This window comes from Polychytrium aggregatum (assembly GCF_025602895.1).
Source record: "Polychytrium aggregatum strain JEL109 chromosome Unknown BJ171scaffold_5, whole genome shotgun sequence".
In the NCBI taxonomy this organism is placed as follows: Eukaryota; Fungi; Chytridiomycota; class Chytridiomycetes; order Polychytriales; genus Polychytrium; species Polychytrium aggregatum.
This window is the reverse complement of record NW_026516207.1, coordinates 590,821-612,554: the sequence shown is the minus strand read 5'-3', so window position 1 is coordinate 612,554 and position 21,734 is coordinate 590,821. Positions and strand designations below refer to the sequence as shown.

Genomic DNA, 21,734 nt, shown 5'->3' with positions numbered 1-21,734 from the left:
GTTTGCTCTCTCGCTCCTCATCACCAGAAGCGGCCTTCCCTTCCTCGCCCTTCCCTCATCAAAATGTCCGCAGCTCAGTCGCTCGTCAACTCTGTGGTGCTCGGCACTCGGCTGGGTGACTGGAACATCGCCACTCTCTCTGCTGTTGTCGGCGGGCTGTATCTGGCCCGTCTGGCCTTCAGCTTCCTCCAGGTCATCTACGACTCGTATCTGGCCATCGGCTCCAACATCCATGCCTGGGGCGGCGGCAAGGGCGGCTGGGTTGTCGTCACCGGTGCATCCGACGGCATCGGCAAGGAATTCGCCCTCCAACTCGCCAAGGCCAAGTACAACGTCTTCCTGCTGGCCCGTAGCCAGGACAAGCTCGAGGCCGTCGCCGAGGAAGCCCGCAAGTCCGGTGTCCAGGCGATCGCCTATCCCTTTGACTTTTCGACGGCCATCCGCCCAGACTATGTCGGCCTGGCAACCCGTCTCGAGAGCCTGCCCGTCGGCATCCTCATCAACAATGTCGCCATGAACCACGAGGGCCCCACTCCCTTCCTGGACGAGAGCGACGAGCTTATCCAGAACATTGTCAACGTCAACATCCTCGCCCAGCTCAAGATCACCAAGATTGTGCTCCCCCAGATGGTGACCCGCAAGAAGGGCCTCATCCTGAACGTGGGCTCGGTCAGCGGACAGGTGCCCTCGGCCTACATTGCCGACTACAGCGGCTCCAAGGCCTTTGTGCGCTCGTGGTCGCAGGCTCTGGCTATGGAGCTCAAGAACACTGGCATCCACGTCGAGCACCTCAACGCCTATTTCGTCGTCTCGAACATGTCCAAGATCCGCAAGCCCTCTTGGACGACGCCCCTGGCCCGGGACTGGGTGCGATCGGTCCTGGCCGGCGTCGGCACGTCTATCAACCGCACCCCATATCCCTCCCACGCCTTGATCTCGTGGGCCCTCACCACCTTTTTCTCGGAGCAGGCCGCCATCTCCCAGAGTGCCAAGATCCATCTGTCGATCCGAAAGCGCTATCTCAAGAAGCAGCAGCGTCTTGCCAGCGAGGCCAAGCGCAGCGAGTGAGAGCCCTTCTCGGCCGTGCTCTCGGTAGGGGGAATACGCACCACGTCTCGCATGCAACTCGACTTTGCCAATACATTCGCTCGTGGATCCGAGCCGGCCTTATATCTTGATGTCTACACGACCTCTTGCCATCTCGATTGCCACTTTGGCAAAGAGCAAGAGGATACACCCGCTCTTCGTACGCCCCCAACCCTCCGAGCCCAGCGGGCTACTACTGCACAGTTGTCTGTATTGGCGGCGCGTGCCGACAAATGCAATCAGAGGGTGTGAGCCAGCTCGACAAAGAGCGAGACACCAAAGCCAGTTCCGCGCTCGTTGCTGACAGACGGAGCAGCAATGTCGATCTGCGGTGATGCCGAGGCACCGAGGCGCAGAGGCGTAGAAGCGAGAGGGAGCAAATAAAGTGTGAGCAGATCGGCAAAGACATGCGGGAATAGCACGAAATAGAGAGCCTCGTCAGCCAGAGTCGTGTTGTTCAACCTCGAATGAGACGGCTGGCTGATATACACCGATACAACAGCCCTCCCTTTCTTTCCACCCTCGTTTCCGCAAAAGCATTTGGTACGCTTGGGCCAAATGACGAGGCAATACTTACGTGAGCCCACCGTCCGCGAGCACCTTCCTTCCAGTGGTCACCCACCAGGTGCTGCTCGACAAAGTGACCAGCGGCACTGCACTGGGCATTCATGCGGTCCTTGACCGAGTTCTTCATATCGGCAACCTCACTGGGGTACATCTTGGCGACCGACAAGAGCTCCGGGGCATACAGGATAGGAAAGCCCAAATCGCCAGATCTGATCGAAGAGACGCCGCCGATTCACCGGGTCAGAAAATCCGAGCCCAGACACTAATTCGACGCTACACGCCCCTGGCAGAGGTACCATGCAGGGACCACCGGCCATCTATCTGCATCGCCCGTACTGCGACATATGGAGGCGGCAAACGCACCTCTTGCCAGCGGCGATAATAGTACGCTCGAGCTCCTCGTTGTTGGAGAGAACGCCGCAGTGAGCCTTGCCCGTGGTAATGAACTGAGCACCTGTACTCGGATCGCAACCATGTCAGCATCGTTGACCATCAGCGGCGGTATCAAGTCAAATGCAAACAGAGATCGTGGGAGCCCATGAGCAAGCGAGAGCCGCGAGCAGCCAGAGGCACGCCAGTCGCGAGGGAATCATGGACTTACCGGTCAGAGTGGCAATGTCGATGACAATGTCGGGGTTCAGATGCTTGGTGGCATAGGCAACGCCGTCACCGAGAACGAGACGACCCTCTGTTCACACAAGTACAATCGTAATTTGAGTCAGCAAGCTGCTCCTCCTGCTCCAGAAGCCAACGGACGATCGAGCAGAGATGCGGAGCAGCCAGGATCAGTCGCGTACTGACCAGCATCAGTGTTGTTGATCTCCACGGTCTTGCCAGAGTAGATGGTCCTGAAGCCAGATGCAATCGGGTTAGACCGAAGACGTGGCTGGGTGGGTGGCGATAGAGACAACTGCACTGTCCGAGTTCCGCAGAGAGATGCAAGGACAACTTGACGAGGCCGCAGGATACTAACAGGATGTCGTCGTTCTTGAAGGATCGCGAGTCCACGGCATTCTCGGCCAGACACAGGAGTCCATACAGGTTGTGCTTGCAGCCCGAGAGGATGGCAGCCTCAAAACCAGCCAGGACAGCAGCAGAGCCGCCCATATCGGTTTTCATCTGGAATGCGAGATGGCGAGAGCCACTATTCAGTACTTTCATCTGCAGTAGAGGCAGTGGACCGACTTGCTCCACAAAAGTGGCCCTCCACCGGCACAGATGTGTAATCGGCTTACCCCAGGCATACCGTCCTTGCCCTTGATGGTCAGGCCGCCGGTATCGTAAATGATGCCCTTTCCGACCCAGGCCTGATATGAGAGCGCGAGGAAGGCCAAATGTTGCAGTATGAGTATTAGTTCGACACGAACTCGGCTGGAACGGCATGTGCTGCGATTTACAGCAGAGATCCGATGGACGATTGATTAAGCCAACACCAGCACTTCACGAGCAACGCCGCTCACCATAGTAAGCTTGGCATCGGCGGGCTTGTAGCTGAGGATGGCAAGGGCAGGGGGATGATCGGCGCCCTTTCCGACGCCCCAGAGGCCACCAAATCTGCAAACAACGGCAATCAAAGTGTCATGGTAAGATCCCTGGCGCTATAGCAAACAGAATCATGATCGAGTACTGTGGTCCGGGAACAATGTCCAGTCGAGCGGCAGTGGCAAAACAGGAAACGGATTGCCAAAATGCATCGCCAAGCCGTGGAAGTCTCCAGCAAGATGAACCAATTGCAGCGCAGCTTCTCAGCAACCCCTTGCCTTTTACCAAACTGTTGCTGCTGCACTACACTCCACTGCTCTGAGATCCGATCGACTCACCCGCCCTGTTCCAGCTCTCGGTCGCGAATGATGGTCAGCTCGACACCATGGCTGGCCAAGCGAGCATGGACGGCCTTGACCTCTTCCAGATAAGTGTCTGTGTTGAGCTCAAAGGGAGTGGTGTCGACCAAACGGGAAGCGAAGCGAACACCGTTGGAGATGATTTGGATGCGAGCGTTGTCAACCGAGGATCCGTCGACGGTTCTCAGTTCAACGTGGATCTTGCGGTCCGAAGACTTGGCGGTCTTGCGGGTATAGAGCGGGAAGGCTCTCGAGACGCCGACAGCCTAGGATCGGAGAATAGCAGGAGGCAGACCCGAGAGAGAGAGAGAAGCAGAGGCCAAGCCATGCACAGCGACGAGATGAGATCGTGGCAGAAGTGCAAAGAATGGCCGGATGAGGACAGATAATGAGGCGCTAGATCAAGGCGAGCAACCCAGAGCAATCCAGAGCAACCCAGAGCAACCCAGAGCAACCCAGAGCAACCCAGAGCAACCCAGATCTCGGCGTACACGCATCCTAAAAGCGCATGGTTTTGTCGCCGTGAATCAGCCAGGTGGCGAGAGATGCATACCGCCGTGACGGCCTGGTTGGCCGACTTGAGCAAGACGATGATGCGAACATCGCCAGACTTGGGCACGGTCTTCTGGAGGGTCGAGGTGACCAGATCGCCTCGGATGGGGGCGTTGTTGCGAGAGAGCTCCGAGCCGAACGTCGAGACAAAGAGCGAGGTGCGGGAGCCACTGGGAAGCTTGTAGTGGTGGGCAAGCGACTCGGTGGTGCCGTCAAAGATGGCCGAGAGCAGCTCGTGGACGACATCCTGCTTGAGCGAGCTGAGGTGGGGCAGGGCCTCGGCATGGCTCTCGACGGTGGTCTTCTCGCCGATCACGACGGTGGCTGGGAGTTGGTCGAGGGCCGCGACGCTGCCAAAGAGGAGGGTCGAGGTCATGGCGGAGAGGGACGATGTGGTTCGGGTGGGCGGCTGGCGAACCTGGGGGTCGGTCCTGGAGGACGGGCGGCGACGGTCAATATATATGTGTGCAGCCAACCCGAGCGGACCGGCACCCGACCCGGCGGCAGGGGTGCTCGTTGGCAATGGAAGGGGCGCCGGCGCGGCTCCACGGCATTCGAGCGGTGGGAGGACGCGCTGATGGGGCTGGTGAGCGGACCAGCGAGACAAGCAGGCGTTGAGCCATGGGCGACGGTGCTGCCGTGGGGCCAGTGGGTGGAGGGCGTGATGCTGGGGTTCTGGGGCGCCGATGGGGCCGATGGTGTGCAGCACATCGACGGCGACTTTGGTGGTGGGAGCGCATCCAAAGCGCAGATGCGGCAGAAGACTGACTATCGATGGCGTCGACAGCATGCTCTGGTTCATTTTTTCGCAGACGCTATATTCACAACCGCTCATGACATTGCCGTCATTTAGGTAACATGGTGACGCTATACAATCGGTATAGGGAAGCAGCACGACTCGCCTGCACGCAAAGAAGGGCGAGCGTTGCCGACCAACCGGTTTTGGAGGGAGAGGGCGGTGTTGCCCGTGAACTTGATGGAGGGGGGAGTGCGACATATCGCCCGGCACAAAACGGCTCTTGCTTCGAAAGCTGGCCTGCCGGGCTGGTGCCGGCCCCGGACTACCGAGCCGACGACGAGGACTGCTGCGTCGAGCTCGAGTTGGAGTCTGGCGCTGACGCTGTGCCCGAGATCTTGTAGTATTGCTTCAGAAGCGACTCGGTCTGCTGTAGCGCAGCCGATGCTTCGCCAGTACCCTCGTTGGTGGAGGCAGAGGAGCTCCCGCTCGGGGGAGCAGGAGCCGTGCTCGACCCGGCCAGAGGTGGTTTGGTCTTTGCGGCGTTGCTCGCTAACAGCTCCGGGACGAGCTCGTCCAGTCTCTTGATCATGATGCGAGCAATGTCGGTCTCGCCCTGGCGGGCCTTGCTCAGAGCCATTTTGGCCAACTTGCGGGCAGCTTCATGAACACGAGGGTCGCGGTCCTGGAGCCGGAGTGCCTGCTGCTTGCACATCGGACAGGTGCGATGTCCGGCCTTGCCCTCGGACGAGCTTGTGTTTGAGGTGGATGTCGAGGGCTCACGGCCGTTGGAGGCTTGCGAGGGCGAAGCTAACGATGGGCCCGAAGCATTTGAGGCATCTCCGGTGGCTGATTTGGCATCGTCAGGGCCGACGAGCCACTCGTCGATGCATTGGCGGTGGAAGCGGTGGCCGCAGGCCAGTACTCGCAGTTTTTCGCCCTGGTCATAGTCATCCAGGCAGATGCTGCAGCACTCATCGCTTGAAAACTGGGAGGGCGATATGGTGATGGCGACTGAGCCGCTAGGTACCGGCTCGGACGTGGAGGCACCGCTTCCAGATTCCTTGGCGTCCTTGGCATCCTTGGCATCCTTGACATCCTTGGTGCCCTGAGAATCCGAGAGTAACTCGTTCTCGGAAGGCTCGCCACCGAAGGTGAAAGTCGGCAGCCGAGAAAGTTCCAGTGTGGTCAGCCCCTTGAAGGCCTCGGACCATTTGCGCTCTTCTCGGGAGAGCCAGAGATACCCATGGACGCGACGAATGAGGTAGATAACGCAGTAAACCCTGGGACCGGGACGCAGCGACAGGAGCGGCGAGATAATGGACAGATGCATTGGGTGCATGGTGGAAGCATGGTGATTGGAGTAGGAGGGGCGAGACGCAGCCGAGCACAGCCAAGCCGGACGGGGGGAGTTGAGTATTTGCGAGCCAACCGAGCAGAGAGCGGGCCGGAGAAAAAAAATGGGAAATGCCAGTGAGCTGGTGATCCAAGACTGAAAGTCCCCAAAGCTGCCCATCCACCTCCTTCCGGACGACCTCTACGGACAGACGCAGCAACGCAGAGTGGGCAGACGCAATGGCCAGCCGGCTTTTGACAAACGATGGCTGAGCCGAGTTCATCAGCGAAACAGAGGCAGCGCTGCCACGGCCACTGACACCACCAGCCCGATCCGGAAGCGAACCGCAGACAGTACTCACCAGAATATGTACTTGATGACGATCAGGTACAGAGCCCACTTCCACAGGATGTCGTCGCAGAAGCTGCCGGAGAAGGTGGCTATCTGGCCAGAGATGAAGTTGGAGAGCTCGGCAGTGGCATGGAAAAAGCTAATGACCGATACCCAGTTGGCGATGAGGGGATTCTGGTAGAACGACTCGTTGATGAAGGTGGTGAGGCGGTACAGAAAAACGACGATATCGAGCGAGGCCTTGACCTTCAGGAAGGTCGGAATGAAGGTTGTGCACGAAGTGGTGTCTCTCGTAGTCAACAGGAAAATCGTGACGATGATGTTGACGACATAGAGCGCGTGGAAGCCGATAAAGGTCAAGAGCGAGGGCTTTGCCATCGGTGCAGTGGGTTCCGGCGGGAGTTCCGGCGGCGGATGAGGAGTTGCTGGGCGAGCGATGGAGACGGGCGATGAGATGACGGTGCAGGGGACGAGGTCGGGAGGCCAGCAGCAACGAGAGACCACGCAATATATGGGTGGCGATGTGGCGGGCGGTGGCGAGGATGGCGAGAGGCGAGGCGAGGCGAGGCGAGAGCCAGCACGAGAAGGACGGACGGGTGGTCCTCGGCGTCGGTATGCACTTGCCAGCAGCAGAAAGTTGGGTGTGGGCTGGTGGTGGTCAACGGTGCTCTGCTGGTATCGAGTTAACAATGCTCGATGACCATGGGCGAGGGGTATCCGACAGCGACAAGCAGAAGGCAGGCCATGCACCGACGACCATCGGGACGAGAAGAGCAGCCGGACGAGAGCGTGGTGTTTGAAATCGGATCTGTGGGACAGCGGACGTGGCCAAACCAGGGTGTCGCCGTGCGGATGTGGTCATTGGATGTGGTCGCTGGATGTGGTCGCTGGATGTGGTCGCTGGATGTGGTCATTGGATGTGGTCGCTGGATGTGGTCGCTGGATGTGGTCGCTGGATGTGATCGCTGGATGTGGTCGTTGGATGTGGTCGCTGGATGTGGTCGCTGAATGGATGATGCAATTGCTGGATGGTTGCCATTGTGCATTGCACTGCGGGACGCCGAGACGCTCTCGCCCGGGTTCTCAGCCATGGTTTCGCTTCCCCGCGATCCGACCTGCACCGCCGATCCTGGCTCGCATCTCGCTCGCTCTTCTGGCGCAAATCTTATCCCCGCAAGCTGTGCCCTTCCCGTCGAGCCATGGCAACCGTCTTGGAAAAGCTGCCGCCCCTCTATCCGCCGTTCCGGTTCAGCTCCGCCGAGGAGGACCTTCATCGCGGCGCATACCCCAAGCCCAGAAACTACCGCTTCCTCAAGCGTCTCGGTCTCAAAACCATCCTCTCGCTGGTGCCAGATCCGCCCGATCTGGGCGACTTTATTACCGACAACCCGCACGTCAATGTCATCCATATCCGCGTCGACAAACCCAAGGACAACGTCCCCCTCTCCTTCCAGAAGGCCGCCACCATTCTCTCCGTCATCATCGACCCGGTCAATCTGCCCATGTACGTCCACTGCCTCGACGGCACCATCGTGGTCGGGACAGTCATCATGTGTCTGCGCAAGCTGCAGGGCTGGCCACTTTCAAGCTCGATCCTCGAGTATACCCGCTCGCTGCGCGACGGTGTCATCGGCTCCGAAGAGTCCGAGTTTGTCGAAAAGTTCAACGGCGAGGTCGAGCTGAAGGAAAGGCTGCCCAGGTGGCTCTGGAACGGCGTCACCATTCGCAAGCATCCCACCCTCAAGCTCAAGTTTTCGTCGCCTCTCCAGGTCCCTGCCCAGGCACCAGCAGCCGGCGGACCGGCACAATCCTCGCCACCGCTCTCTCAGAGCACCCCTTCCAATCCACCTTTTCACCAGCAGCTCCAGCAGCCGGCCACACAGGGCTCGATACCCAGCCTCAACCGCACGTCTTCACATGCGTTGACATTCGACGTCGGGACAATCCCTACCAACGGCTCCGTTTCTGCGCTGGCGCTTGCCCAAGGCTCTACCCAGCCTATGAATCCGACACACTCGAACGACTACTTTGGCAAATACTCGATCCCGGTCGTGGACTCGCCCTTCCAGAGGGACCCCAGGGCCACGGCAGCGCTACCCAGTCCGGAGCAGGAGGCGCGCCAGCCACTCGCAGTCGACGACGACGATGACGACGATGCCGAGGTCTCGATGATGGTGCAGGCTCTGGCCCTGGAGGCATACACCCCGCGGACGGCGAGCAAGTAGAATCTGGCCCGCGCTCGATGGCGAATATAGATCGGCAGTGCCATCGCAAGTGCATCGAGCTCCACCAACGATCCGCGCTCTCGATATACGTCTATCACGCTCCCTCGATACGCCCATCAGACTCCCTCGATATACGTCCATCACAGCGCCTGTTCGGCCGCCCTTGTCGACATGCAAATCCCTCTGATACTCGTGCTCACTGGCCTAGCAACCTTGCCGTTGGAATCCACGGGTGGATCATCTGTGTCATATATATGTTGACACTGGCGTGCCCGGATATCCCGCCATTGATGGTGTGCTCGAGTCGCAGCCAGGCTCACCAATACATGTGTACGTACTCACGCTTGGCGTAGAGTCAAGTAGGCCACCATATGTAACTCGCTTGATACCGGTGGTTCGTTGGATCGATCAATTTTGGTCTCACGACGATTCCCAGCCATAGGCTTCGTTTAGAACGAAACAAGGTGTATATTGAACATCGGAAATGGGTGTGTCCGCGACGTGCTTTCTCGCTGGCTCGGCGCGGCTGATGCTTGGGATTGTCTTGATCGGACTCCCTCAGGACACAACGAAGAATTGCCAGTCCGTTGGTGCGGCGAGCTATTCAGTAGTGATCGTGCTCAACCGTATCGACACTAAATCCCTTCTCTTCATGCAGCACTTTGTTCTTGGAGTGATCCAGCTTCTTCTTTCTATCCAGCTCCTGCTTCTGATAGTAGATGGCTTCGGGACCCGATACTTGGCGCAAACTGGAGTGTGACAGGGCCTCCTTTTCCGGATCCTGATCAAGGACCATTGCGGCATCAAGGCATCGGTTAGCAAGGCAGCCCTGAGTTTATCGTCCACCACAAAATGCCCATCGTTTGTCGTTTGTCGCCCATGCTCCATTTGCTTAATTGAATATCGTCGACCTCTCGCACGTCTCGGCGGCGAATGCGATCCCAGGAGTGCAGCCATCATTATACAATCGCTATGCCGGCCCTGAAGGACAAAGCTCGGCTTCGGGGCCACTTACGATTTCTCCAAGCAGCACAACGTTTTCGCCTCGGATCACAAAGATGCCATGCGGGGTGTCTCCAAACGAGTCGCCGTTGTAGGTCCGCTCGACAGTGTCTTGCAGCACCAGGTTCGCTGTTGGTCAGCATTTGCAGAGTAAACGCAGGTCCATGTTGTTTGGCATCAGTTTGTCGTATCCGTCGCATCCGCCGCAGATGGGCGGGGCTCCGTCGATCGGTCGTCGCCACAATCGGAATCCATCGATGACCGCCGTCCTCTGCAGCCGAATTGATCCAGCTCCAGAGACTCGACCACACGACTAAATCCTCTTGCCAGAGCCGCCCAGGTGGTCTTACCGAACTGATCGTACGATCGGAGATATCCAATGAGCTTTCGTCCATCTCGCAGTATCACAAGCAGCCGCTCTGGCGAGGAGAATGAAGATCCATGAGACATCAGTCAATGGCCGATATCCTCGATAGAAAACAGATGGCCAGTGACCTCCAAAATGTCATCCTGCTCGGCAAGCGAGAGGCTCGGGGGACAACTCGGATCTGCTGACTTGCGCTGCACCGTTGGCTCGGAGGGGTTGATGCAGAGACATCGTCGTATGCGGCATTGTTGAGCCCGAAGGGTCCAGATCGCACTTGATGGCACTGCGGTTCGCGACCCGTTGTGGCAGTCCACTCGGCCGGCTCAAAGTGGGCATCGGTGCCCAGGAGCATCTGCATCGTCCGGCCCGGACCGCCCGCTCCTTGATCCAAACCAAGACGGCATTCCTTCCTTTGATGCCAGCCCATCCACCGAGCCAAGCCTTGATTCCGGCCTGCCCCCTCCACTCGCATGCCAAGCGGTCTGCACGATACATACTGTCGACGCAGTCTACCAAGCTGGCCGAGCCAGGCAAGAAGTTATCCATGTCGCCGTGATCGAATGCGAGGAGCCGTTCGTGTGCATCGGCCCGTTGCGAGAAATCAGGACGGCGGCGTGCGGTTCGAGCGATGCTGCGCCTTACTTCGTCACGTGTCATGGACCTGGGCCGCGACCGCCTCCGAACCAAGTCGGTGTCGCTGCGGCCCTGCATCGCTTGTCGGCATCGGCGCAACGGGTGCTCATGCAGCTGTCTCTCGACGAGCCTGGGCTAGGTATTCCGGTGGACGGTACCGATTCTGTCAGAGCGGCAGCCGCAAAGTTGGCGCCGCGCTGTGAAAGCCAAGGTGGGACTTCTGGGCCGAAAGTCTGCGCACCCTCTCGCTCTGCTCGCCCGCAATATACGCACGGTGATCGAGCAGGGTCATCAGCAGGATCCAGCAAATACATCCATCGGCTGGATCCGTCAACCAGATGTGTGGAGAAAATTGCGTGTATTGAGATGCGCGCCGTCCTACGACTTGGGTTCTGTCGAGAAACCCGCCGCCATCGACAGCTACTTCTCAATCGCCACCAGAGTCGCATCCCAGATCCCCCAGAGTAAGCTGATCCCACCAAGGATATGCCAGATGGCGTGTGTCCCAACGATTCCTTTCCGATCCAGAATAAAGCATAGTAGGCCAGTGATGCCGCTGACCATTCCGATGTAGCTTTCGATCGACCAGAACCCAAAGAGTGCTAGTGGGAGACATACCAGGATCAGATGTACGCTGATCCGATGTGTCTTTTCCCAGTTGAGCACAAACAGCACGGCGATGGATACAAAGGTCGCTACCCATGTCAGCTCGCTTAACCAGAGCGGGTGAGGATTGGGCGAATGTCGGTTCAAGCTGATCACATTCTGGAAGGTTGGCGTTGACACAATCGATGGTTGAGGCGTTGACGATCCACAGAGGGAACGGGAGCGGGGCAAAGCCATGGACAGACACAGGCATACCGTTCGGCGTGATTGGCATGAGTGGACCAGAGAAAGAGCGGTTGATGGGGCCAGCCACGGCAGCAAATATGAATTGGGTGTGGAGCACAGAGCGGGTGACATGAGTATGGTATAGCGAGAATGATCGGTGGCAAGATAGCCAATTGAACAGGGGTGCCCTATGTGCCGCTACCCTATCTGGACACGAAAAACTGCTCCCGAGTGCCTGGAGATGAGTTCTCTCACCAGATAGAAGGTGATTGTAGCAATGGCGGCATCGGCTGTTGACCATAACCGGTAGAGTGTCCAATGGTAGAGCAGCGAAACCAAGGCCGAGAGACAGGCACCAGCTATGCAGGCATGTTGCAGATTCGGGATGTCGTTGAAGGGAACGTGCAAGTAAATCAGCAGCGGCAGAGCAAAGAACGGCGATGTGAGTGTGCACCAGAACTCGGCTGTTGAGATCGGATTGGGCCAGTGCGCACGAAACACGGATGAAGCACCGGCCAGACGCCGATATAATTTTCGAGTGTGTCGGATGTCGTGGGACCAAAGAGTCGTTGCAGCGCCGTGATATCGGCCACGGGCAAGTGTGGATTGTCGACAAAGACGAGGCAGCGGAGAGCGTCGGGTGGGAGATGGCTTTAGGATCGCGCATTCATATCCAGCCAGCCAGCCAGCTAGCTAGCCAGCCAGCCGAGCGCAACAGAATTCCAGAAACAAGCTCCACAGGCCGTCCGCTGCCAGTTCGGGCCAGCCGCCGCATTGCAAGTCCGTACCGATGTGTGAGACGACACTGTATTTCGACTCCATGGAGGTTACTGTGGCCGGGATGAAGAGCCTCTCTTGCCATGTCAGGGTGGTGTCGATCAGGACCGAGCTGGACGACCGCGAGATTTTGAGCCCGGCTTTGTAGTGGATTCCTGCAGTGTAGCGCTTGTCGTCAGGGAGGCTGCATTGATTATTGTCGTCGGGGATCTGATCATCGTCGCCTTGAGCCTCTGCCGGTTGTCGCTGACGATGGCAGCTGCAAGACTCGTCCCTCTCGAACAGGCGGGAGCTCCATTTGGGCGACTGGAGAGATAGGGAATCAGGTGTGTCAGAACTGTCCCTGCAGATAATCGGCACTTTGCATCGGCCGAGGCCGAGGCGGTACACCGAGGCCCGCCGGTGCCGTTATCGTCTCACGGCGGCAAGATTAACCAAAGGCAGGTGGACGCCATGACGACTGTAGCGATCCCTGGGATGGCGCAGAGTGCCTATGATAAGCATTAGGTTGTTCCCGCGACGACCTACTTTGCTGGACATTTTCTTTTGCTTCGTGGCTGGTGCGAACTGCAGTGGAAACGGGTCAAGTTGGAGAACGAGGGCCAAGAAAGCGACAGAGCCGGTGGTATGGGGCTTGTTGGGTGATGTCGCGGGCCAGTCGCTCAGCGCGAGGACAGTCTGGTGCAAACTCGACGGAACAGGCTGCACTGCAGCAACAGGTGATCAAGGGAGGAATGCCGAGAGCGAGGCAGACGGCGGCAGCGTCGAAGTGCAGCGCGATCGCCCGAAATGACGGATGGCGGCAGATGCGACAGACAACAGCCGCAAAAGGATTGCTGTTCTGTGCCCGAGCTCTGTGTTGGGGCTTGTGAAGGCGCGTTGGCGATTGCAAAACCCAAGTCGGTGCGGGCCTGGTCGCTGCCGATCCAGTGCACCCATTCTGTGGATTGAATGGTGTCGATCGATCTGGCGCAATGGCATCGATCTGCACTCTCGCCTCGATAGAGCCCTAGATATGCACTCTTGCCTGACTTGCATCCAGAGCGATGGCTTGGCCTACTTGGTCGTTGTTGGCTGAGTGTGGTATGATCTGGCTACGGTGTGCTTTTGTCCAAACGAGACAATGTGTCCCACTGTTTATTCAGCACCTCGCATTGAATACAGAGCTCGATGCGCCACAGACGCAAAAACAGAGTCGGTAGTGCCACCAAAGTACCCAACCCAAGCACGCAGGGGCTGATGGCTGGCTCAGGCCGTCTTGTCCGCCTCCTCCTCCGCGACTTGCTGCAATTCGGGCTGGCCAGCACCGACGCTCTCCGTTGTGAACGAGGAGAAATCATCGAAATCGATGTCGCCCTGTGAGAAACACATGTATGGTCAGCCTGGACCAAGAATGCCTCCAATTGCAACGACCGGCTTGCAACGACTGGTTTGCAACGACTGGTTTGCGACAAGCGCCAGGCGGCTATATCGGCAAGGAACTCACTCGGACTGATCCGGTTCCGGTTGTGTTGACTTCCAAGCTCAGATGGCTGAACTGGTCACCAATATCGGTGGCCGCTCGCCCCTCTGGCTCAGCCGACTCAGGCTCGCCGTCGATGTCGGGAGTCTGGAAGGTACGAGGAATAGTCGCCATTAGTACGCCAAGTAGTAAATGTGCAGCGAGCAGCGGCCTCGGTACAAGACATGCCCCGCGGCTCTTTGCAGCCAGCGTTCCCGGCGTGTGGCCGCCCAGTGTTGCTTACATCGTCAAAGGTGACTCTAGGTCCGCCGTTAGAGGCCGGAGACGAGCCAGGGATGCCGTCCGGGAATCGTGTCTTCAGTTCTGACGAGGCAGCCCACCGATAAGATCCGTGGTGAGTTAGCACAGAGGCATCCAGGCATTCGCAACATGATCGTCGAGCGGCTGTCATCACTTGCCCATCATACCTCCGACAACATCCCAGTCCAAGCTGTCCTTCCAATCGTTGTACTCGGTAGCGCTGGGGCGGCCGCGCTCTCGCCGACGCATAAAGGCGTCCTCGGCAACAAGAGCGTATTGGATATCGGGGAAGAGATTCGGGTAGTCCTTGGGATCGGCGAGGGACTCGGCAGTCTTGGTCTTGCCCTCCTGAACAAGGGAGGCCTTCCAGGCACTGAGCATGGGCGAGATCAATGACGGAGTGAAGGTGCGAGCCATGAGGGCAGCCTCGGGAATGCGGTGGGTGGCCTTGAGGATCTGGGCACACTCCTCGACCTCGGAAAGCAGGAGATGGCAGAGGAACGAGATGTTGTTTCGGCCCTTGGAGGCTGTAGCGCGAACCAGAGAGCCAGCACCAGACAAGAAACCAGATCGGAGCTGGTCAGAACGCTTTCGATCTCACAGAGGCGAGCGGCGAGATTGCGGGCTCGCTTGGTCGCAGTAAGAGCGTCCGTGGTCACTCACCAGCAAGCTCAGCCAGGTACTTGAGGCCACTGGCGTTACCGCTGGCTTGATAGAACATCAACAGGCCATCGATGTCCTTGGCTCTGCGCAGGCATTCTTCAGCCAGCTTGAACTGAGGGCCAGACGCAGCACAGTGTCAGCAAACAAACTCGCAATGTCGAGGCAGCCAACCCAGCTCTTCGCAACCCCTATCGTCAAAAACACCTTTGACATACACGCGGCACACAACCCACCTGCCAGGCAGCCAAGGCGCAGTCGCCGACCGTCTTCCATTTGTCCTCTTGGTCGACCTCGAGGGCGATCTCGTAGGCAACGTTCAGATGGTTCAGCTGGATGGCAAGATCGAACTTGTGTTCCGGATCGATAGACACCACGAGGGCCTGCTCCTTCAAATCTGTAACAACGGCAGCGGCAAGGATGACGACGACGCCAGATCAGTGCAAAGTCACGGGCTTCGTTGCTTCACATGGCTGCATGAAGCTGCTATGCCATCTGCTCGATCAGACAGCCGATACGCACTCTGGCCTTCCAAGAAACGGGCGATTCTGTTGCGTTGGTCGGCCGGCACGTTGGGCAAAACGCTCTCGGCGTGCTCGTAGTCGCCGCGCAGAATGGCAGTCTGATACTCGATCAGACTCAACGGAAGGGCGTAGCTGATGACAGTCTGGTCCTTGTCGGTCAAGTAGACACGGTTGTCGCGAGGGATGTATCCGAGAATGTACATGGTGCTGTGGTCATCGAGAGATGTCAGCGACAGCATCCCCCAAGCTGGTAGCATGGGTTGATGCGCACAGGATCAAAGTCAAGCCACGTACCTGTCGAAGTGGCTGAGAGTCGAGGTCTGGCCGCCAACGAGGTAGTTGAGGCGATTGACGCTGTTGGTGTAGATGAAGCAGTCGCCAACCCAGCAGCCAGTCTTGATGCTGCGGTAAAGGAAGCGGCAGCCCAGTCACGGAGACGGCCCAGCAGCAGTGTACCGTTAGAAAAATAGGAGGGGAGGGGGCCGATGCATGGCCATGGCCAAAGTGCGCGAGCAAGGATGTCGTCAAAACAGCCATGCCAGCCGCAAGGTAGCCATACAGAGCAGCCAAAGACAGCGCCGCCGTACCATTCTGAAATCTCGGTGATGAGTTCGAGAGCGTCCTCGATACCCTCTTCCGTCAGATCGGCGGCCGACATTTGGTCCAGACGCTGCTGGTAGGCAACACGGTTGAACTTGAGAATGTAGGTGGTGTCCTCGCAGGCGATCGCAACCAGATCAGACTCGGACCAGAACACGCTCTTGGCCACAATGTCGACCCGTCGGACACAGACGCCGGTCTCCCAGTCATAGAAGCTCAGGAAGGTGCTGCTGCGGATTCCGAGCAGAACGCCACCAAAGATGCCCTCGGCGCTGTACGACAGCTTGATTTGCACGTTCTTCTCCTTGAAGTTCTTGAACAGCTTGACCTTGGACGAGGTCTCGCGGACTGCGTACTCGTTGGAGTCGAGGGCCCACACAAACTCGAGGGCACTTCCAAAGCTCTTGTTGCGCCAGGCCAGGGCAGTGTAGATGATGTACTCGCCATCGCCACACACGACGACGAATCTTTGGCGAGAAGTAATGTCCACAGTCAGATTTCGGCTTCCTTGCTAGCGGAGCTTGTTATGGCTCACTGAATTGCGAGCGATTCGCTTTCCGATGCAGCCGCTTACCGGCCATTCGGGCTGTGCTGGAGGGTCTGAGGGTAGACTTCACAGCTGCCGAGGTCCTTGCTGCTGAGAACAATGCGATCGCCGTCCTTGGTGCCTTCCTCGGCGACGCTCTTGACATTAGCGGTCTGAATCTCGCTGTGCTTGGCCCAGATGATTTTGCCGCTGGAATCCATGCTGATGACGGGCTCCTCGCGACCAAGCTGCCGTGGGGTAGAGTTGTGAGTCGCACGTTGTTAGTCACTATCCCGTTTCTCTATCCCTGGCAGGTCCGCCGGTCTCGCAAAGTGCCGCAGAGTTCGCCGTCCGTATCGAGGCCAGCTATTTAATCGAACTAGGCCGGCTCGTAACAAAGTCTCGCAAGTGAATCCGTCTTCACCTTGATTGCGATCGTTCCCTCATCGTAGCCAAAGGCGACATCGTTGCTCTGCTTGGTGTACGCAATCGCCCAGACACGCTCCATTGTGTAGTTTAGAGTGTTCTCGAGGCGGTATGTGTTGGCGTGCCAAATACGCACGGTCCCTGGAAAGGGGATAGAGAGTCGAATGAGCCACGTTGGAGGGCGGCCAGAGATATAATTGGGCCAGAGGTATAGTGGGGCCAGAGGTATAGTGGGGCCAGAGTCACTCACCGTCTTCGCTGCCACTGAGGATGATGGGCAGGTTGGGGTGGAAACCGACGGCAATGACGTTCTGGGTGTGGCCCTCCAGTGTCTGAACACAGGTCTTGTTCTGGTAGTCCCAGATCTTGACGAGCCTGGGTGATATTCACGCAGAGCCGTCAGCTATGGATGCTGGCACAAGCCTGTCTGCTCGACGTTTTGTTGGTGCCTGTACGTCGCTCTCAGGGACTGCGACAGAGGCATCTGACTGTGTCCTGGCGACCATGCACTGTTCGCCGCGGATCTATGATTGCCCGCTGGTCAGCCGTGCTGGTTGCAAACTCACTTGTCGTCGGCACCAGAGACAAGATACGGCTTGTCGCCACCGTGGTAGTAGTCGACGCAGTTGACACCCTGGGAGTGGCCCTTGAGTGTGTAGTTGGCAACGTTGGATCCGAGCGACCACACTTTGATGGTCGAATCCAGACAGGCGCTGGCGAAGGTGTTGCCATCTTTCGGGTTGAAGACAACGTGCATGACAAAATGGGTATGTCCCTCGAAAACCTAGACAGCGAGCTTGCGCACATGAGACACCATACCGGCTGAAGTGTACCGTCGAGGGCTATGTTGCTCGCCCCGTGTGGAGTCGGCACCAGAGACAGCCTCAAAGCACAATCGATAGCACAGAGTCCCGCGGCCTCGGCCAGAAACGGCCCCGCTCAACCCAGCGAGAGCGCAAGAACGCATGCTCGTCAGCAGACCCACCATGAGGTTCTTCCATCCCTTATCCCAGTCCCACAGCTTGATCGACATATCATCGGAGCTCGTCAAGATATAGGGCTGAGTCGGGTGGACGGCGATGCTGCGAATATAGTCCGAGTGGGCCTCGAAGGTGGTCACTTTTTCGTGCGTGTTGTAGTTGAACACACGGATCTGCATGTCGTCGGATCCAGTCACCAGCCAGGACTTGCGGGGAATAAACTTTGCCGCACGAACTGTCGCAGATCACGGGCACAGCAAAGAAGAGGCCCGGTACGGCGTGCCATTGGAGGCCAGGCAGGGTCAGCGACAAGATCGTGTATGATCGAGAAGGCCGACCAGATCGGTGGAAGACCTGGCTGGTCAGTGTCACACGCCCCGAGCGAGCGAGCTGCGTGTATAGACGGCAAACCTGGCAGGTCCGTGGTCTCAAAGGTCTTGACGATGGTTTGAGTCTCATGGTTCCAGATATAGACGTTTCCGTTGTATAGAGCCGTCAGCAGCCAAGGCTCGGTCGGGTGGTAGTCGAGTGCCTTGACTCTCTCAGATCGGTTTGAGAGCTTTCTCTGCGTATCCCGGAACGAGGCATGTCAGCACGGCCAGCCGCGGCCAAGACAGCGCATGGATGCAGAGCATCAGCACGTACCTTGATCTCCAGACGCAGGGGCTAGTGCGTCGAGCGGCAGAGCGCACGAGGTTGGTCGCCAGAGAACGAGGTCAGGGAAAGAAGACGGGCTTGATGTCAGCGTTTGAGTGTGTCAGCCAGCAGCCGGATCTCCGGCAGAGGCACAAGACAATCGCCAGCCTCAAACGCCTCACCATTTTCGGCGGTTCGGTCGGTCGCTGTGGAAGGTGAGATCAGCCAGGCCAGGGGTCGGATATGCTCGGGAGCCGGGGCTTGGTGCAATCTCAAGATGGCCTGAATCCCAGACAGGCGCCAGCACGAAAAAAGAGATGCCGAGTTCCACGTCTCGTCACGTGGGCAGGCAGTGGTGTGGCCTGAAAGCACAGCGGCGGTGGGAACTCGCCTGGAACTGGAGGCTCGGGGCAAGGGCAAATTCATGGCATGGATGTGGACCGAGGACGGCCGCTGGGAATGGCCGGCGAGGACTAATGTGCGCCATGCGATGGTGGCTGGCTGAATATGATGAGGCACGACATGTCTCGTTCTCCAGCACACTTGGAAACTGAGTGCTGCTGCTTGAGGAGCAGCGTCAGTCTGCAGAGACCACTTTATTATCAGTGCAAGGGCATCTCGATATACGAAGCGTGTAGTGCCGCTGTGGACGACAGAGTGGTATTCACTACATTCCGCGCTCGGCCGGAGGCGGAACAACCCGACGACCAAGACCACCAGCGAAGCGCTTGGGGGGAGGTGGAGCATAACCGTGTGGGTGCTCCTCTGCTACAATCTCTGAGAGGTGGTGCTGTATCGCTGCCATCCACGCCTCCATGCGCTCCTTGGAGTCGGCAGAAGCATAGACGACGTCGGTTCCCCTGTGCTGGCGACGGTCGGTCGGCGGGATCTGGTCCACCACAGAGCTGCGCCAGCACGCCGTCGTCTCCTCGGCATTTGCCCCGGAGCGCTGGAACTCGGCATCAACTTCAAGCTGGAAGCTGTATGGGGCATACATCAGCTCTGGATCTGCGAGCTTGACGTTGCAGACATTGCTCAAGGGAACAGTTGCACACACAGGCTTGTTCTGTGGCAGGGAAAGGCAGCATGTTACCAAGTCTGCTGGAGGCTCAAGTCCAGAACTCTGGAGCTTTGAGATACAGGTCTGTACCATTTCAACTGCGAGTGACTATCGCGTTGCTGCACAATGCCGAGGACAGTGTGTTTCAAGCTCACCTCGCCATATTCAAAGTCAAAGAGCTGGATTTCTCGCTGTCTGACAATGCCCCAATACTTTCTCCAGGTCTAGCAAGCAATACATGCATGAGTATCGACTCGTATCGCTGCACAGCACAATCTCTGGCACTCACCCCAGCTCCGCGGTGGCGAATCAGTATGTTGATGTAGTCAGCAAAGTCCTCCACAGGAGTCTGTTGGTTGTGGTTTCGGAAGTATGATGCACAGCGACGATCAACACGATCGCAGCGGACTCATTGTAAGAAATTTGGCGGGTATGACTCGAGTACGAGTGACAACATTGCTTCCGGCAACGTGCGCATTGACGAGCTGCGATGAATGCACAGTGATGCCACAGAAAGGTAGGAATGGTCATTCATCCCTGACTCGCCTACCTGCTCGCCTGGAGGTTCGTGGAACTGTTCGTCCATAAAAATGCCGACTTGAACAAGCACTTGGACATAATCGCGCCTGTTCCCAGCAGCAGTGGGAACATACAATCCGGTGGTCTTGCGTGGGAGGGCATCGCTTCGATCGTAGACGATTGGCACGATGATCTCGCCAAGGTACATGGGCTCGTCGTCCATGCCGTCTTCAAGCGTATGTCCATGCAGCGAGGCCGTGGTTGGACTCTTGCGCATATTGTTGAACAGGCTGAAGGGCGATCCAGCATGGGCGGCATGGGCCCCGCCAAACCGCTGGCCAAGCATCAAGGAGAGTGCGTCGGACGCTCTTTTGCCCTTGCCCCCAGGCTGGCGTCCGGTAACCGTGGCAGAGCTTGCAAAAGAGTCCATCGACGGGGAGGCCGAGAGACCCAGGTCTGGCGAGAACGCGGCAACTCGGTCGGCAGATCCAGTGAACACTTCCAATCGTACGGCATGGACGGCCTCGTCGTAGTCCCTAGATTCAATCCCGAAGGGCATCATCCAGAGTAAATGCCCGCTCACATTCAGTCCCGGTGAAGCAGAACTTGCAAAGCCTACATGATGAATGCTTCGCGTGGCTGAGACACAAAGGTCTTGGTGATTTGGTCGCGATGCAGAAGGATCTGCTCGGTCTTGGCAATCCTGTCGCCGTATTTGATCTGCGCAAAGACCTTCTTGTCTGCAGTGATGAACCAACTCAATTAAATGCGGCTCGCAGTCGACAGGATTTATACGGAGGTTTAGAGAGCAACTTACTCTGGAAGCCGCCGCTTTTGATCTGGAGCTCCGAGACTGGCAGGTGCAATTATCGCGCAAGCTGTCGTGAGAACGATGCGCACAACGATTGCCAGGACCAGGCCGGAGTTGCAGCCCCCGCACTCACGCCTTGGAACAACACCCACCGTGCACGAACAGACGGGGGACCAGCTTGTCGCGAGACATCTCTGCTGGCTGGGCGACCGGACGATTCGGGTCTCTGGAACAAGACGGGGGTAAGTGATCCGGTGTGGGTCGCGTGGCTGTTGCAGCATTCTCATGCATCCTGGGACAAACCACCTACCTCTCAAGTCGGGCCTTGAGCTCGTTGGCAACAGCCTCGATGGCTCCGGGAGCCACAGATGTACCCTTGTAGCCGCCAACGGGACGGCGGGGCTTGACTTCGACGTGGCCGAGGTCCTTGAGTGCCTGGGGCGTTGGGACATAGGTGCCGTCATGGGTGATGATGCGCGTCTCGCAGGCAGCACGACGCAGACACTCTGCATTCTCGACTTCACGCAGATGACGATCAAGGCCGTCGTGCGGGCCCATGTCTGTGATGTGGGCCCAGGTCCACAGACCCGGAGACACGTTCGAGGCGGCCGGAATGGACTCGGGGAGGTGAACGATGGCCAGAGGGAGGTGGTTGGGCTTGGCGGTCAAGTTTGCCTCGCGAGACAGTCCCTCGGACTCGCCGCGGTCCTCGGAGGTGCGTTCGGGATGCTCGAATAGCGGCCCCATCAGCGAGCGGACGGACTTTGTCCTGGTCTTTCCGTTGCGCGACAAGGACGAAGTAAGCATGGTGGCTGGGCGGTAAGGGGCCAAAGTGCTAGGTGGCCGAAGGAGGTGGAAGCAAGAGGGGTGAACGCCGAGCGTACGCTTTTACAAAGAGCGAAACCGCCCAAGACGATGCTTGTCGC

General features: G+C 58.1%; 8 protein-coding genes across 8 annotated transcripts; 2 read left to right on the top strand and 6 right to left on the bottom strand.

Annotated features, from left to right (window-relative positions):
• The first annotated feature begins 23 nt into the window (after positions 1-23).
• Positions 24-1,191, top strand: BJ171DRAFT_490716 (uncharacterized protein). The gene has a single exon (XM_053109650.1). It carries the CDS (start codon positions 64-66, stop codon positions 1,066-1,068), a length of 1,005 nt encoding a protein of 334 aa, XP_052970312.1. The 5' UTR covers positions 24-63; the 3' UTR covers positions 1,069-1,191.
• Positions 1,192-4,470, bottom strand: BJ171DRAFT_490715 (uncharacterized protein). The gene is made up of 10 exons (XM_053109649.1): positions 4,048-4,470; positions 3,474-3,760; positions 3,114-3,207; positions 2,889-2,960; positions 2,627-2,772; positions 2,455-2,501; positions 2,255-2,341; positions 2,017-2,107; positions 1,664-1,862; positions 1,192-1,412 (listed from the first exon to the last, which is right to left on the bottom strand). The coding sequence occupies exons 1-10, from the start codon at positions 4,420-4,422 to the stop codon at positions 1,326-1,328; spliced, it is 1,485 nt and encodes a 494-aa protein (XP_052970311.1). The 5' UTR covers positions 4,423-4,470; the 3' UTR covers positions 1,192-1,325.
• A 355-nt stretch (positions 4,471-4,825) lies between these two features.
• On the bottom strand, positions 4,826-6,936 carry BJ171DRAFT_490713 (uncharacterized protein). The gene is made up of 2 exons (XM_053109648.1): positions 6,480-6,936; positions 4,826-6,065 (listed from the first exon to the last, which is right to left on the bottom strand). The coding sequence occupies exons 1-2, from the start codon at positions 6,845-6,847 to the stop codon at positions 5,108-5,110; spliced, it is 1,326 nt and encodes a 441-aa protein (XP_052970310.1). The 5' UTR covers positions 6,848-6,936; the 3' UTR covers positions 4,826-5,107.
• Positions 6,937-7,383: 447 nt separating this feature from the next.
• BJ171DRAFT_490711 (tyrosine phosphatase family-domain-containing protein) lies at positions 7,384-9,105 on the top strand. The gene has a single exon (XM_053109647.1). It carries the CDS (start codon positions 7,498-7,500, stop codon positions 8,692-8,694), a length of 1,197 nt encoding a protein of 398 aa, XP_052970309.1. The 5' UTR covers positions 7,384-7,497; the 3' UTR covers positions 8,695-9,105.
• On the bottom strand, positions 9,106-10,620 carry BJ171DRAFT_490710 (Sm-like ribonucleoprotein). Its single transcript, XM_053109646.1, has 4 exons — positions 10,561-10,620; positions 10,047-10,115; positions 9,710-9,825; positions 9,106-9,475 (listed from the first exon to the last, which is right to left on the bottom strand). The coding sequence occupies exons 1-4, from the start codon at positions 10,607-10,609 to the stop codon at positions 9,299-9,301; spliced, it is 411 nt and encodes a 136-aa protein (XP_052970308.1). The 5' UTR covers positions 10,610-10,620; the 3' UTR covers positions 9,106-9,298.
• A 166-nt stretch (positions 10,621-10,786) lies between these two features.
• Positions 10,787-13,060, bottom strand: BJ171DRAFT_490707 (uncharacterized protein). Its single transcript, XM_053109645.1, has 4 exons — positions 12,833-13,060; positions 12,316-12,610; positions 11,783-11,991; positions 10,787-11,461 (listed from the first exon to the last, which is right to left on the bottom strand). Exons 1-4 carry the CDS (start codon positions 12,842-12,844, stop codon positions 11,117-11,119), a joined length of 861 nt encoding a protein of 286 aa, XP_052970307.1. The 5' UTR covers positions 12,845-13,060; the 3' UTR covers positions 10,787-11,116.
• A 797-nt stretch (positions 13,061-13,857) lies between these two features.
• BJ171DRAFT_236648 (coatomer WD associated region-domain-containing protein) lies at positions 13,858-18,695 on the bottom strand. The gene is made up of 16 exons (XM_053106585.1): positions 18,601-18,695; positions 18,428-18,448; positions 18,194-18,347; positions 17,788-18,017; positions 17,369-17,586; positions 17,053-17,177; positions 16,801-16,943; positions 16,425-16,624; positions 15,838-16,317; positions 15,545-15,652; positions 15,249-15,457; positions 14,963-15,123; positions 14,730-14,841; positions 14,234-14,593; positions 14,050-14,121; positions 13,858-13,913 (listed from the first exon to the last, which is right to left on the bottom strand). Exons 1-15 carry the CDS (start codon positions 18,601-18,603, stop codon positions 14,078-14,080), a joined length of 2,568 nt encoding a protein of 855 aa, XP_052970306.1. The 5' UTR covers positions 18,604-18,695; the 3' UTR covers positions 13,858-13,913; positions 14,050-14,077.
• A 314-nt stretch (positions 18,696-19,009) lies between these two features.
• On the bottom strand, positions 19,010-21,662 carry BJ171DRAFT_634065 (uncharacterized protein). The gene is made up of 8 exons (XM_053115669.1): positions 21,119-21,662; positions 20,961-21,034; positions 20,815-20,850; positions 20,617-20,737; positions 20,029-20,533; positions 19,768-19,827; positions 19,634-19,702; positions 19,010-19,484 (listed from the first exon to the last, which is right to left on the bottom strand). Exons 1-8 carry the CDS (start codon positions 21,613-21,615, stop codon positions 19,086-19,088), a joined length of 1,761 nt encoding a protein of 586 aa, XP_052970305.1. The 5' UTR covers positions 21,616-21,662; the 3' UTR covers positions 19,010-19,085.
• Between the last annotated feature and the right edge of the window lie 72 nt (positions 21,663-21,734).

Bases quoted from the DNA above. Each gene is read 5' to 3' on its own strand.
- BJ171DRAFT_490716 (XM_053109650.1), top strand. From the start codon at position 64: ATGTCCGCAGCTCAGTCGCTCGTCAACTCTGTGGTGCTCGGCACTCGG.
- BJ171DRAFT_490715 (XM_053109649.1), bottom strand. From the start codon at position 4,422: ATGACCTCGACCCTCCTCTTTGGCAGCGTCGCGGCCCTCGACCAACTC. The intron at 1,863-2,016 runs GTGCGTTTGCCG...CTCTTCGATCAG, and splicing joins ATTATCGCCGCTGGCAAGAG to ATCTGGCGATTTGGGCTTTC. The intron at 1,413-1,663 runs GTAAGTATTGCC...GCATCACCGCAG, and splicing joins CTCGCGGACGGTGGGCTCAC to ATCGACATTGCTGCTCCGTC.
- BJ171DRAFT_490713 (XM_053109648.1), bottom strand. From the start codon at position 6,847: ATGGCAAAGCCCTCGCTCTTGACCTTTATCGGCTTCCACGCGCTCTAT. The intron at 6,066-6,479 runs GTGAGTACTGTC...TCCCGGTCCCAG, and splicing joins GTCATCAAGTACATATTCTG to GGTTTACTGCGTTATCTACC.
- BJ171DRAFT_490711 (XM_053109647.1), top strand. From the start codon at position 7,498: ATGGTTGCCATTGTGCATTGCACTGCGGGACGCCGAGACGCTCTCGCC.
- BJ171DRAFT_490710 (XM_053109646.1), bottom strand. From the start codon at position 10,609: ATGGATAACTTCTTGCCTGGCTCGGCCAGCTTGGTAGACTGCGTCGAC. The intron at 10,116-10,560 runs GTATGTATCGTG...TCTCCTCGCCAG, and splicing joins CTTGGTAGACTGCGTCGACA to AGCGGCTGCTTGTGATACTG. The intron at 9,826-10,046 runs GTAAGACCACCT...GCTGACCAACAG, and splicing joins CCGATCGTACGATCAGTTCG to CGAACCTGGTGCTGCAAGAC.
- BJ171DRAFT_490707 (XM_053109645.1), bottom strand. The intron at 11,992-12,315 runs GTACGGACTTGC...CGATCTCAACAG, and splicing joins CAGTGTCGTCTCACACATCG to CCGAGTTCTGGTGCACACTC. The intron at 11,462-11,782 runs GTGAGAGAACTC...CCAACCTTCCAG, and splicing joins CTACAATCACCTTCTATCTG to AATGTGATCAGCTTGAACCG.
- BJ171DRAFT_236648 (XM_053106585.1), bottom strand. The intron at 18,348-18,427 runs GTACGTGCTGAT...CGGGATACGCAG, and splicing joins CCCTGCGTCTGGAGATCAAG to AGAAAGCTCTCAAACCGATC. The intron at 16,318-16,424 runs GTAAGCGGCTGC...TTCTCGCCAAAG, and splicing joins CAGCACAGCCCGAATGGCCG to ATTCGTCGTCGTGTGTGGCG.
- BJ171DRAFT_634065 (XM_053115669.1), bottom strand. From the start codon at position 21,615: ATGCTTACTTCGTCCTTGTCGCGCAACGGAAAGACCAGGACAAAGTCC. The intron at 19,828-20,028 runs GTAGGCGAGTCA...CACAACCAACAG, and splicing joins ACGAACCTCCAGGCGAGCAG to ACTCCTGTGGAGGACTTTGC. The intron at 19,485-19,633 runs GTGAGCTTGAAA...TCCCTGCCACAG, and splicing joins TTGACTTTGAATATGGCGAG to AACAAGCCTGTGTGTGCAAC.